This window comes from Pituophis catenifer, unplaced genomic scaffold (genome assembly GCF_029215685.1).
Source record: "Pituophis catenifer annectens isolate HBS135680 unplaced genomic scaffold, rPitCat1.0.hap2 SCAF_2, whole genome shotgun sequence".
NCBI lineage: Eukaryota > Metazoa > Chordata > Lepidosauria > Squamata > Colubridae > Pituophis > Pituophis catenifer.
Genome location: NW_027256882.1, coordinates 167,944,696 through 167,957,654, shown reverse-complemented (window position 1 = coordinate 167,957,654; position 12,959 = coordinate 167,944,696). Strand labels below are relative to the sequence as shown.

Genomic DNA, 12,959 nt, shown 5'->3' with positions numbered 1-12,959 from the left:
AGGAGACATTATTGTGGCATCACTTTTATTTATTAAATTTATATGCCGCCCACCTCACAGTCCAGCAACTCTGATCTATATACTCATGTGATTGATGGGTGGTGTTTCTAGAGTTGCTTCAGTTGTTTAAATTTTTTTTGAAAGAAAAGAAAAATATTCCCCCCAGTGATACAAACCCTCAATGCTACTTCCTGTTTTTCAGTTTTGTGTAGCATATTTTCAGCTATAATTTTTCATTAAAAAAGGTTCATCCAAAAGGTTCCAATTTTAAAAGTACATATTTACATGCTACTGCTATTGATTTCATAAGGAGTTTATTTATAAACCACATATATGGATGCATTCAGGTAGGAATGAATCTTAAAATACATTTTCCTGCATCGTCTGCATCAGAAAGGCTAATGCTGCTTAAAAGCTATTGTATCATTTTATCTTATCATTGTGGCATTATTGTGAGCTTCCAATCCCTGCCATTTGAATTATCTTGCCGAACCTTTCTTTTTAATCAGATCATAGTGTTATGACACCATCTCTCTCTAATGCTAAAATACTCCTTTAAAGCAGTTTTGTGAGAGCATAGCATTGGTTTTTTAAAAAGCTTTCCAGTCACTACCATTATTAAAATGGCAATGATAGAAAAGTATTTTCCCCCATCATCTGTCAGGTGGTTAAGGCACCAGGCTAGAAACCAGGAGACTGTGAGTTCTAGTCCCACTTTAGGCATGAAAGCCGGCTGGGTGACCTTGGGCCAGTCACACTCTCTCAGCCCAACTCACTTCACGGGGATGATGTTGTGGGGAAAGGAGGAGGAGGAGGAAGGTGTATTGGATATGTTTGCCGCCTTGAGTTATTTATAAAAATAATAAAGGAGGAAAATACATACAGTACACACATACTTCATTGTAGGATAACGTACTCAAAACAATTTCATTTTTAGTTCGTTTGTTTTTTTGGAGGCTAGTTTAATGTTTAAAAATTACTTAGCTAGAAAATTCTTTTAAATTAAAAAAATACACTTCAAAGAAACACTGATGAGAAACAGAAAGCAGTAAAACACTATTAATGAAACCAGTAGCCCTTCCAGGTGGAAATGCCAACTTTATTAAGTGTATAAAGATTCTGGCTACAAAAAGTGCAGCAGAAGCACCCAGAGCTGAAAGGAAGAAAAGTCTGTTCAAGGCAGGCTTGCAGTGTAGAAGAACAAACTTCACCAAGGTGTTTCTCAACCTTGGGAACGTTCAGATGGGTGGACTTCCAATTCCCAGAACTCCCCATGCTGGCTGGAGAATTCTGGGAGTTGAAGTCCCCATGTCTCAAAAGTTCCCTAGGTTGAGAAACGCTAAACTACACAACAGGACAGAGAGAGAGAGAGCAACATCTGCACTCTCCAAGGCTTGGTGCAGCAATTAAGTCAACAGCAGCACGTTTACAAGCTTGTGATGCCCCCTTGCACACCAGCAAGCCTGTATCCTTGCCTTTTGCAGCCAGATGCCGGATCACTTCCAGCAGCAGATGGGGAAGAAACCACCATCATCAGCAAGCAGGGATTACAATCTTCTCCTAATTGCAAGAGGCAGGGAGGATTGTTGGCAAGACATGAAGAGACCAAACTGTTGCTCCCGCTCTCCCAACATACAAACATGTGACAACAAAGGCAGGTCATTCACACCACCAGAGGGAGCCAACCCAATTTTTTTTTTCCTCCTTAGGAGCGTCCCCTCTTCAATCCGCAATTCCCAGATTATCATTTTAGCAGCAAGGTTGCCCATGAAAATACAGGGGCAGAGAAGTTAAGAGAAAGGAGGAGCTTTTCTCCCGTGGCTCAAAGCAGCTGCTACTCTTTGGCTTCTCCTATCATTGTTTGACCCCATCTACACACAGAGCATCTAGACTGGTTGTCGCCCTTCCCGTAGCCTCTGTTATTTCTGCAATGGGGTATGGCTATGATAGAGTAAATACAATGCAGAGAACAAGGGAGGGGCTGAAAAGAAGGGCGGGCCTACATACCTAAGGACCAGCCCTCTTTTAACTTCAGCAGAGAAGAATGAAGGGTGAAAGGATGAACACTTTACAATCAAGTTACAGTACAGATTTCACATTCCACCCTCTTCTCCATCAATACAGAGATATACAGCAGCATTGCACCCAGATCATAACAACATACAGAAGAAATATTAGGGAGCTCTCAGCAGCTCAGGATAAGAGGGAGGGGGCAGAAAACTATCTGCCTCCAAATTTTGCCAATGTCCTCCAACCCACCCCCCATCCCCGAGATTAGCTGAGTAGGACAGCAGAGAATTCATCATTAGACTTCATCTGTAAACTATGATTTGAAAAAAAGTGCTGGATCTTGGCTTATCAAACATCAGTTAGGAAGTACAGTCCAAGAAAGAGTCTTCCCTGGCTTTCCATCATCCTCCCCAAAAGTCCTTGAAAAAAAGAAAGTTGGATCCTGGGAGTTTCTAAATGCCAGCTTAGATTCAACTAAGGAGCCCATAAATTAAAAAAAAAATGACACGGTTTTTCTCGCAATGATGGGCTCAGGAGAAAAAATATCTTAGATAAGACTTTTGAGACTGGCTCGCACTGAAGAATGAGGTGTCCAGCGCACTAGATATAATAATGCAAATGGTTCATGTCACTAGGCAAGAGGAGCTGACCTGTTCCATCTGCAATTCAATAATCCCCTTAAGAACAGAATCATGGACACCCCAGAGCTGAATAAGGCTAGGCCATATTCCGGGCTCTTTTTCAACCATGTAAACTCAAAAGAGCTGTCCTGCCCTCAGAAAGAAGTAATTCATGGAACATTACGAGCAGAAAGAGATAGGGACTGTATTCCAGGAACGAATCCCTGACCCGCTTGGAAATAAAGAGCCTCACGATTTTTCCAGTATTAAAACAGTTGCAATCAAGCAGGTAGGAAAGAGACAAGAGAAGTGGCTCAGGTGTTATTAGATAGACAAATATCTCTCTATATGGCCCCACGTCAAAGAGGTTATACCCCTGGAGGCAATGGCCGAAGTTGCAATGAAGAACAGCCGGAGCAATCCGGCAGCCTGCGGAGCGGCAGAAGAGGCGTCTTTTCCAGCCCTTGATCTTTAGCCGCTGAGTGGATGCAGATCCACTTTGACCTTCTCCCCGCTGCTCAGCATCCCAATGGTAGGATAAAAGCCCCCCGGTGGCACCACTGCATCTTTCTTGCCAATAATCTTTCCGTTGCGGGTGAAGAACACCTGGCAGAGAGAGAGAAAAAAACAAAACCAAACCAAGAATTTTAACACAGGTTGACCCAGAAAGAATCTGTACTGGCTGGGTCAGATGTTGAACAAATCTTCTAAAATCTGTCATATGAAAATAACTAAGAAGTGTGAGTAAGGCTCTTGGCATTAGACCTTAATTGACTGAAAGTTCTTGTTTGTTTGTTTGTTTGAAAATAATACTGTTATTGAATGTGCAATATCAGAACTGTCCAAAAGGAGCCTTTAATTCAGAGTATAGCCAATTCTAGCGTCCCCAGAATTCCAGCCAAATCTTTCCCGTTACTGTCATTGATGGGACATGTCATATGCCACTAAGCACAGAAAGAGCATTGACAGACTGTCCCCCCCCCCATACACACACACACACAAACGTATCTTGCCTGCCCTCTGAAATAGTACGGCTGTTTCCAAGAAGGCTGCTGCCTGTCCTGAGAGACCTATAAAGCTACATCCAGGCAGAGCAGCTTCAGAGGAGAATCCCTTCCAGGCTGACTGCAGGCTAACATCCCAAGAAGCGGGCTGGAAATGTGACATTGCAGGACCAGATCGAAAGGGTTCGAATTATGAATTTTGACAACTCGCATTCGGAACGCGAAGGTTAAAAAGCACAAAAATGAAGCTGCCAACAGGCGCAGAGCTAAGAATCAAGAGAACCATATGCTGAAAAGAAAGTTCAGAAAGAACTTTCTGAAAAGAAAGTTCACGCCAGTACATAAAAACAGCTTCTTGTGACTTGTGTTTGATGGAGTCTCACAAGCAGAACTCTGAGAAAAAGAGCTTAAATTCTGTCTTCTGTGACCTTAAATAGTGTTCTGCATTTTAAGACAATCCATTAAGCGCAGTTTTATGTTTGTTGTCATCTGTAAGTCAAGAGAAAACATGTCCTAGCAGTAAAATACTGCTTTTTCCTTTCTTTTTTTTTTTAAACATCCCTTTCAGTTTCCACATCAGGTACGGCTCCATATTTATGATTGTAGCCCTAAGGGCTAGGAGGAAAAATAAAATATGCAAAACACTCTGAGAAGCTGCATTCCGAGAGTAATAATGATTCCTGTGCTTGAAACTAAGTCCTGATGGTAAACTGAGTCCCAACCGTGATCAGGCAGTTTCGCCTAAGAGAAGTCGAGCAACCCAAATGACCTGCCCTCTGCAGCCACAATTATTCCCAACAAGCAGACTGTTCAGGTAGGAGAAACACTGTATTCTGACCCAGCTCCCCAAACACGACAAACCCTCTGAAGTGAACTCAGATTCCTTTAATTAGGAGTGCCGGCAGCCCCGGCAAAAAATTTCTCTCTCACCGCAGGCTAACAAGTCCGGCCAGCTGGAAGATGAATAGTTGTCTGCCACATCTATTCATCTCTGCCCCCTGCCTTTTATTCCCAGAGCTAGGGTGGGGCTTCACTAGCAGCAGTGGCTCTTCCTTCCCAAGGATTGGCCCACGGATTTCCACTGCTCTCCTCTCCTCTGCCTTCTGCGCATCCGCGTGTCAGGCACTGGACTCAGCTGTTCCTCCTCTTCCTCATCAGCCACCTCCAGACCTGGGGGCTGTTGACTCTCCATCTGAGGGTTGACTGAGGGCTCAAGCTCCATCTCTCTCTCTCTCTTTGCCAGCTCCACTCCTTCTTCCCCCTCGGAGCTCTCAGGTTGCCCTGATGCTGACCCTGACTCCCATGCCTCCTCTTCCTCTGATTTGGCTGCTGGAGGGGCTGGTGGCTGACAGGCCACAACACACTACAGCCCTCATGTTTTAGCTACAGCAGAAGCCCCCCGAGACTTGTTCTATACTTGTGTATTAACCACGTCTTCTGGCACTTACCACTACTTTCTTGCCTTCGTGTTCCTGTTCCACATCTTCCCCATCTTCTTCTTCATCCTCATCCTCATCCGCCTCCTGATGCAGATACAAGACATTCCTCACTCCTCGTGGTTTGGCTCGGATAGCCACCGTATCACAGCTGTCATCACTGTCACCTATAGGGCACCCAAAATCCCATGTAACTCTTGCAGATAACAGACTCAAGATTCCCACCATAGAAACTGAAGTATGATCTGATGGCCTATTATTTCTGCTTAGCATCTACAGGCCCTTGCTTTCTCAGCTTCATAGCAGTCGTGCAAATTTTTTGTTACTTCTGCCCTCCCCACCTTTCCCTTTTATTTCCTTTGACTTTCCCGCCCAAGCACTCTGCTTCATCATTAAGCATGTAAGACAGAATGGCAACAGCCACCTTTCCTGTATCAGGGTAGGGTGACTCTCAATTGGCTTGTCAGTACAAGCTAGTCAACCATTTGGACTGTAGGGGCAGTCTTGTCAGCAAGGGACAATCAAACAGCAGGGAAAATATTAAAGTTCAGCTTCATAACTCCAGAAATAAGAAAATCGCACCACTAGAATTTAGGGGCAGCCTGAAGCTGCAAAACCATTGTGACCACAGATCAATTTATTTCAGCTTTGTAAAATATTTAGTTGTCTTGCCATTTGTGATGGCTAATAATTACCCACATATAATTTCAGAGAGACAGCAATAGTGGAAATAGTAGTATTTTAGTTCTGCACTAACCTTTCAAAAGCGCTAAGGTGGATGTACATTACAATTAAAATACCTTAAAAGATTCCGATCAACATAAAACCCATATTAGAGGTGTCTAAATGTCTAAATATTATTAAAAGCCCGGCTGAAAGGAAGGCTGGCTTGATCATGTCTAAAGAAAACAAATTCCCTTGGTATTTACAAGAGAGGCTTTCACAACCTCTAGAAGTAAGGACTAAGAAGTGTTGGCAGGGGGGCAGAGATCGACCTCGAGGCCTCTTATATGTGGAGTGCCTCAGGGGTCGATCCTCTCGCCCCTTCTGTTCAACATTTATGTGAAGCCGCTGGGTGAGAACATCCGTGGCTTTGAGGTGAAATACCATCAGTACGCTGATGACACCCAGCTGTACATCTCCACCCCAACGATGCCCTTGAAGTGATGTCCCGATGCCTGGAGGCTGTGCGGATCTGGATGGGAAGAAACAGACTCAAGCTCAACCCTTCCAAGACTGAGTGGCTGTGGTTCCCGGCATCCCGATATAGTCAGCTGACTCCATCACTGACTATTGGGGGCGAGTCTTTGGCCCCTTCGGAGAGGGCTCGCAATCTGGGAGTCCTCCTGGACAAGCTGTCCTCCAAGGACAAGCTGTCCTTGGAGGAACATCTGACGGCTGTTGCCAGGGGGACTTTTTGTCAGGTTCGCCTGATCTGCCAGTTGCGGCCCTTTCTTGATCGGGATGCCCTGTGCACAGTCATTCATGCCCTCGTCACCTCTTGCCTGGACTACTGCAACGCTCTCTACATGGGGCTCCCCTTGAAGGGCACCCGGAAGCTCCAACTGGTCCAGAATGCGGCCGCGCGGGTAGTCACAGGAGCTACCTGGTGCTCCCATATAACACCTCTCCTGCGTGAGCTGCACTGGCTCCCAGTGGTCTTCCAGGTGCGCTTCAAGGTGTTGGTTATCACCTTTAAAGCGCTCCATGGCTGCCACCGACGGCCTCCCTGTGCACTCCCATAGAGAGGGCCTCCTCAGAGTGCCATCAGCCAAACAATGCAAGCTGGTGACCCCCAGGGGGAGGGCCTTCTCTGTGGGGGCACCCACCCTCTGGAATCAGCTGCCCCCAGAGATAAGGAGAATCCAAGACCTCGGTGCCTTCTGCCGTGCCCTTAAAACTTTCTTTTTCCAGCAAGCCAGGCTGGCCTAACATTTTTTAAAATGTTTTAATTGGTTTGTTACTGTTTTTAATTATGGGGCCAAATTTATATATATCTTTTAATGGTATTTTAATATTTGTACTCTATGTTTTTATGTGGCTGTACACCACCCTGAATCCTTAGGGAGAAGGGTGGTATACAAATTCAAAAATAAATAAATAAATAAATAAATAAATAAATAAATAAATAAATAAATAAATAAATAAATAAATAAATAAATAAATAAATAAATAAATAAATAAGAAAGGCCAGTTCCAAATCACCACCAAAAGATTGGATGGCACTCAAAGATGGTCCTACTTTTCCTCAAATTTTACTCACTGCCTTCCAATTATTCTAAAAGATATCCAATGTAACTTCTTCAGGATTGTACCTGGATGAGAAGACTGCCTCTACAGGCCAGCTGACAAACTACCTGAGGGTGTCCCATCTGACACAATTACACAGGACAGCAAATCCCAAGCCCCCACTCCATCTGCGCGCCCCTTTTCATAATCCTGGGGTGAGCAATACCTCCTTCCAATGAAACAGATTCAGCAGAGAGGCAGCAGGATGCGAACCCCTTTATAAAAATTTTCTACAGAAAACTGCTGTCTAATTCTATTCCACACCTGCATCTGTCAATCTAGAAACACCTTCTATATATTATTCTTTATTTCCTTTAAATAGCATCCCGTCCACCAAAGTCTAAAAGCTCACCCTCGCTATCAAGGATGTAGTCGCGTGGAAACATGATCCCACATCCCATAATGTCTCCTTTATAGCAACGGGGGCCAAAGGGGTCCCCCACTCCACTTCCATGGAAGATTTTGCCATCATCTGCAAAAGAGAAAAGGGGCAACCATTAGCATGTGAAGTTTCTGGCTCTCAGTTTGCCTTCACATAACATCGGCAAAATAAAAGCTGCTAAGAATGCTAGGAGTTCCAAGGCCAGATGCAGAAATCTCAGGCTAAGCTACGGTTAACCAAGCACCATTTCAGTCATCGGGCAGGGAGAGAAAGGGTTACCAAGAATTTGGCACGGGACAAATTCAGTTCCCCTGGCTGTTTGGTGAAATTAGGGGTTTTAGGAATTGCCTATATCTCCCTTTTACTCAAGATTCAGAAACTGACCCAGGAATAGCTCTATTTTTCTAGGTCTTGTGATTTCAAAGCCATAAACAGGACAGACCGAATGAGCCTTGGTAGTACAGGGGTTTAAGGCACCCTATTATTAAGCTGGTTATTAAGACCAGCTGCCTGCAATTACTGCAGGGTTCGAATCTCGCCAAGGCTCAAGGTTGACTCAGCCTTCCATCCTTTCTAAGGTAGGTGAAATGAGGACCCAGTTTGTGGGGGCAATAAGCTGACTTTGTATAAATATACAAAAGGATGAAGGCTATTGCTGAGCACATTGTAAGCCGCCCTGAGTCTTCGGAGAAGGGCGGCATATAAATCAAATAAAAAAAAAAAAAAAACACTGCTTGCCATCAGTCAAACAGTGTCAACTGGCGGCCCCCAGGGGGAGAGCCTTCTCTGTGGGGGCACCTGCCATTTGGAACGAGCTCCCCCCAGAGATACGGAGGATCCCGGATTTATGCACTTTCCACTGTGCCCTCAAGATCTTTTTATTCCAACAGGCTGGCCTGGCCTAACTTCCTTTTCATTGTTAATTTTCATTGTTTTTTTTAAAAAAAAACAGGGGTGTTTTAATCGCCAAATTTATTTAATGTGTTTTAAATTGTTTTTTTTAATTTTATATTATATGTGTTTTATCTTTGGCTGTTCACCGCCCTGAGTCCTTCGGGGGTAGGGCGGTATATAAATCCAAAACAAACTAAGCTAAACTAAACTAAACTAAAATGCATAATTTAAGATAGTGGCCCCCAAACTTTTGGGCCCCAAGGACCGTTCCATGGAGAGATATTTTTCCATGGACCGGAGGGGGCATGGTTTCACATGCTGCCTGCATCCTGCGGGTGGGGCTTTGCTTGTTTGCACAGACTGCTTTATGTCATGCCACAGACTGGTGCCAATCCATGGAACCAGGGGTTAGGGATTTAAGAGACGTAAATAAAAAAAATTATCCAACTAAGCAATTGGGGGCTTACCCGGAGAGGTGCAACAGAGCATTGTTCTACCTCTTTTTTTCCTCTGACAGGAAATCCTAGGAGCTAGGCTCAAGGCCATTGAAACTAAACTTGAATTTAAAGGCAAGCCACTAGCAACAGGGAATGCTGTGTAAGTGAATGCTTGGGACATCTGGACTGGCAAGTAGACAGGCTGCCTAAAGATGTTCCTCACCCAACCTGGAAATGAAGAAGGCTGCTAGTGAAGGAGAGCCCCTTCCTCTTCAACAAATAGAAATGAAACTGACCAAAAGTAGCTGTGGGAAAGAAGGCCATTCTTAATTTCCCTTGCCAAGCCACCATACAACTAATGATTTTGAAAGCAAGGATGGTTTTGTGGGTTTATTTGCAAAACGGATCACTCCTGGATTATTAGGTCTTCACAGTCTGTCATCCTTGACTATGCCCATACCATAGAAAGTCCCTAAAATAAACAGAATTTCTCAATTCAGTTACTACTGTTATACATTCATTTCCCCAATTCACCATCCTCCAGCTGTCTAGGAGTACAATTCTCAGAGTGTGTAGTCAGATAACTGAAGGGTGAAAGCCACACATCTGAAGGATAGCAAGTTAGGGGGAAGCACCTCAAGCCCCAGAGGAAACCTGTCAAAAATACAGGTAGTCTTTGACTTACAACCGTTCGTTTAGTGACCAGTTACAATGGCACTGAAAAATGTGACTTATGACCGCTTTTCATGGTTACGACCTTCACCACATCCCCATGATCACGTGATCAAAGGTCAGATGCTTGGATCTGGTTCGTATTCATGACCGCTGCTGTGTCTCCCCCCCCAAGGTCATGTGATCCCCTTTTGTGGCCTTCTGACAAGCCAAGTCAACGGGGAAAGCCAGATTCACTTAACGACCCAGGTTACTAACTTATCAACTGCAGTGATTCACTTAACAACTGCGGTGAGAAAATGGGGCAACATTTGCTTAATCCATGTTTCACTTAAACCACAGAAATATTGGGCTCAATTGTGATCGTACTTTGAGGATTACCTGCAGAAGTCAACCTGTACTGGAACACCATAATAAAATCTGAATCTTGCTTTATGAACAGGCAGGGCTTTGATTTCAGGCAGGGCTCCTCTGGCAAGATAACCCAGTATGCCTACCCAGGATTCAAAGTTGACCAAGTTTCCAATAGTGTCTATTTACAGTACGGTCCCTCCGGGGCTAAACAAACCGCTCCAGCCAATCAGGCACTCTGCCGGGCCAGGCCAACAAGAGAAGGGAAAAAAAAAAACCCCACATACTTTTGTGCCACCCATGATCAAAGCCAGACGACTCTGAAACCCAGTGGTCAGAACAATTCCTTTCCTCTGGGCAGAGGAGAACAAAAGCAGAAAGGAAGGGAGAGGTGGAGCAGAGACCACTTGAAAGGCCCCAGTGGCTCTTTTATTCTCCCCGAATTCAGCTACGCGCAGCGGATGCGGGTGCCCAGAACACAAGGCACGGGGCCAAGACCCTTTGTCTTCATGAAAGAGGGAGGTTTGCTTGGCAAAAGGGCGGTAAATATTTCCCCCGGCTGCCAAGGAAACTTTGAGAATAATCTTGTGCAAACATTCCAGAACGTGTCTCAAATAATGAAGGCTGGCCAGCGAGAGCGCCTTTTAGGGAATCCCCCGCGGCTCAGTAAAACGTAAGAAAGGAAGATCAAGGGGACGGCAGCCGAGGGGAGAAGAACAGACGCGTGGCTGGGAAAAGGGTGAAGACGACCAGTTCTAGTAGGATACGGGCAACGGAAGGTTAATGCACTATCTTTCTCTGTAGCGGTGCCTTTCCTTTCCTTGAGGCAGAATTGTCCCAAAGTGATCCTGCTTAGAACTGTCTCACTTTCTCAGAGGGGCCGACCCGCAAGTTCTTGAGTGTGATTTATACATCTCTGGAAGTGGGTTACTTAGAACCAAAGCGATATTTGGTGTCCTGGCTCCAAAAAGTAGGGAGAACGGGCATCCTGAAGCCAAATTGTTCCTACCTAAATAGTATCGGACATTCCTAAATCCTTCATAAATCTTCCCTGGGCGAAGCCATTCAAGGGTCTTATACTCTAAAAGGGAGATCAAAAGTTGGCCCGTGCTGTGGAAAGTAAGCAGGCTTTCACGGAAAGACTAAAATGATTTTTCCTTGGCTCCAATTCAATCAAGCAGAGTTATTCTCAGTGTATGTAATTCTCCCCCCCCCCACCCCGTCACTTTAAAAGTTACAATTTGGTGGCAATGTTTGGAAGACTTCCACAGAAGCTGCAGTTAATCTTGGGGGCCTCGTGGTGCTCCTGTTCCAGAATTAAGAAAAAAAACAATTTGCTCAGGAATGTAGTTCAACATACATCTGAGTGAACTATTTTACCCTATTAGAAGAGGACACACGTAAGCCACAAGCCACCGTTTACTGTCTTCAACTTTTTTGCTCTTCTTGTGAAGTTCTTAAGGAGGAGGGGAGCCTTTGCCTACCTGTGGCATCTTGGGAGAGAGGAATCTTTCATTGTGGTTGCATGAAGGCGGCTAAGATGGCACTGCCTAAAGCAGGGGTCTCCAACTTTGGCAACTTTAAGCCTGGAGGACTTCAACTCCCAGAATTCCCTAGCCAGCTTTCTGGGAGTTGAAGTCCGCCAGGTTTAAAGTTGCCAAGGTTGGAGACCCCTGGCCTAGAACGAGCTAGTTAGAAGATCTGAAATCTTCATCTTTTTCTCATTATTTTTAGAAGAAGAGCTGGAGGGCAGGAAGCCCATCCATTTTAAATGTCCCTCAGCGTAAAGGTACCTTATCGATTGTCTGTATGATGGGTCCTTTGCATCCAAAAAGCTGAAAAAGTATTCGATCCACGATTATACAGGTGGTTCTCGACTTATGACCACTACGGAGCTCCAAATTTCCATTGCTAAGCAAGGCACTTGTTAAGTGAACTTTGCCCCATTTTACGGGCTGTTTTGCCACAGCTGATAAACGAATCACTGCAGTCGTTTAGTGAATCGTACTGTCGTTAAGGGAATCTGGTTCCCTCCGTTGACTTGGCTTGTCACAAGCTGGCTGGGGATGTTACACATGCTGATTACGTGATCCTGGGACAATGGAACTGTCATAAATACATGCCAGTTGCCAGGCAGCCAAATTCTGATCACATGACCATGGGAATCCCGCAATGGTCTTAAGTGTGGAAAAAAATGTCGTTAAAGTCACTTTTTTCAGTGCTGTTGTAACTTCAAAGGAATAGCTGTAAGTCGAGGACTACATGTACAGGAAACATCATCAGCCCACCTGCAACAGAATGCAACAGCTAGAAAATCTGGGACATTTTCTAGCTTTTATGGGGCAAAAATACAAAACAAAAAACAAAACACCCTTACCCACACCCAGATGAGCCAATTAATTACAGGTAGTCCTCGACATATGACCACAGTTAAGCCCAAAATGTATGTTGTTAAGTGAGACATTTGTTAAGGAAGCTTTGCCCCATTTTACGACTTTTCTTGCCACATTTGTTAAGTGAATCATTCCAGTTGTTAACTTAGTAAGGTGGTTGTTAAGTGAATCTGGCTTCTCCATTGACTTTGCTCATCAGAAGGTCGCAAAAGGTATCACATGACCCCAGGACACTGCAACCGTCATAAATATGAACCAGTTGTCAAGCATCAATATGTTGTTGTTTGGGGATGCTGCATAAGAGTGAAAAATGGTCGTAAGTAACTTTTTTCAGTGTCGTAGTAACTTTGAACGGTCACTAAGTGAACTGTTGTAAGTCGAGGAGTACCTATATAAGCTGATATCTAAAAGACAAGCTTTTAGTAACAGACCCCAACATATGAGATGAGAGTTGCTAGGTATATGGCCAGC

General features: G+C 44.5%; 1 protein-coding gene across 3 annotated transcripts in view; it reads right to left on the bottom strand.

The window, feature by feature from the left end:
- Positions 1 to 1,078: 1,078 nt before the first annotated feature.
- SPRYD3 (SPRY domain containing 3) overlaps positions 1,079 to 12,959 on the bottom strand; it is a 48,223-nt gene continuing 36,342 nt past the window's right edge. For all 3 annotated transcript variants that reach the window (XM_070934991.1, XM_070934993.1, XM_070934990.1), the window contains exons 9-11: positions 7,712 to 7,831; positions 5,083 to 5,237; positions 1,079 to 3,236 (exon numbers count right to left, since the gene is read on the bottom strand). In XM_070934991.1, coding sequence (XP_070791092.1) covers positions 3,102 to 3,236; positions 5,083 to 5,237; positions 7,712 to 7,831 — 410 coding nt within the window. In that variant the 3' untranslated portion in view covers positions 1,079 to 3,101. The remainder of the gene's footprint in view (positions 3,237 to 5,082; positions 5,238 to 7,711; positions 7,832 to 12,959) is intronic.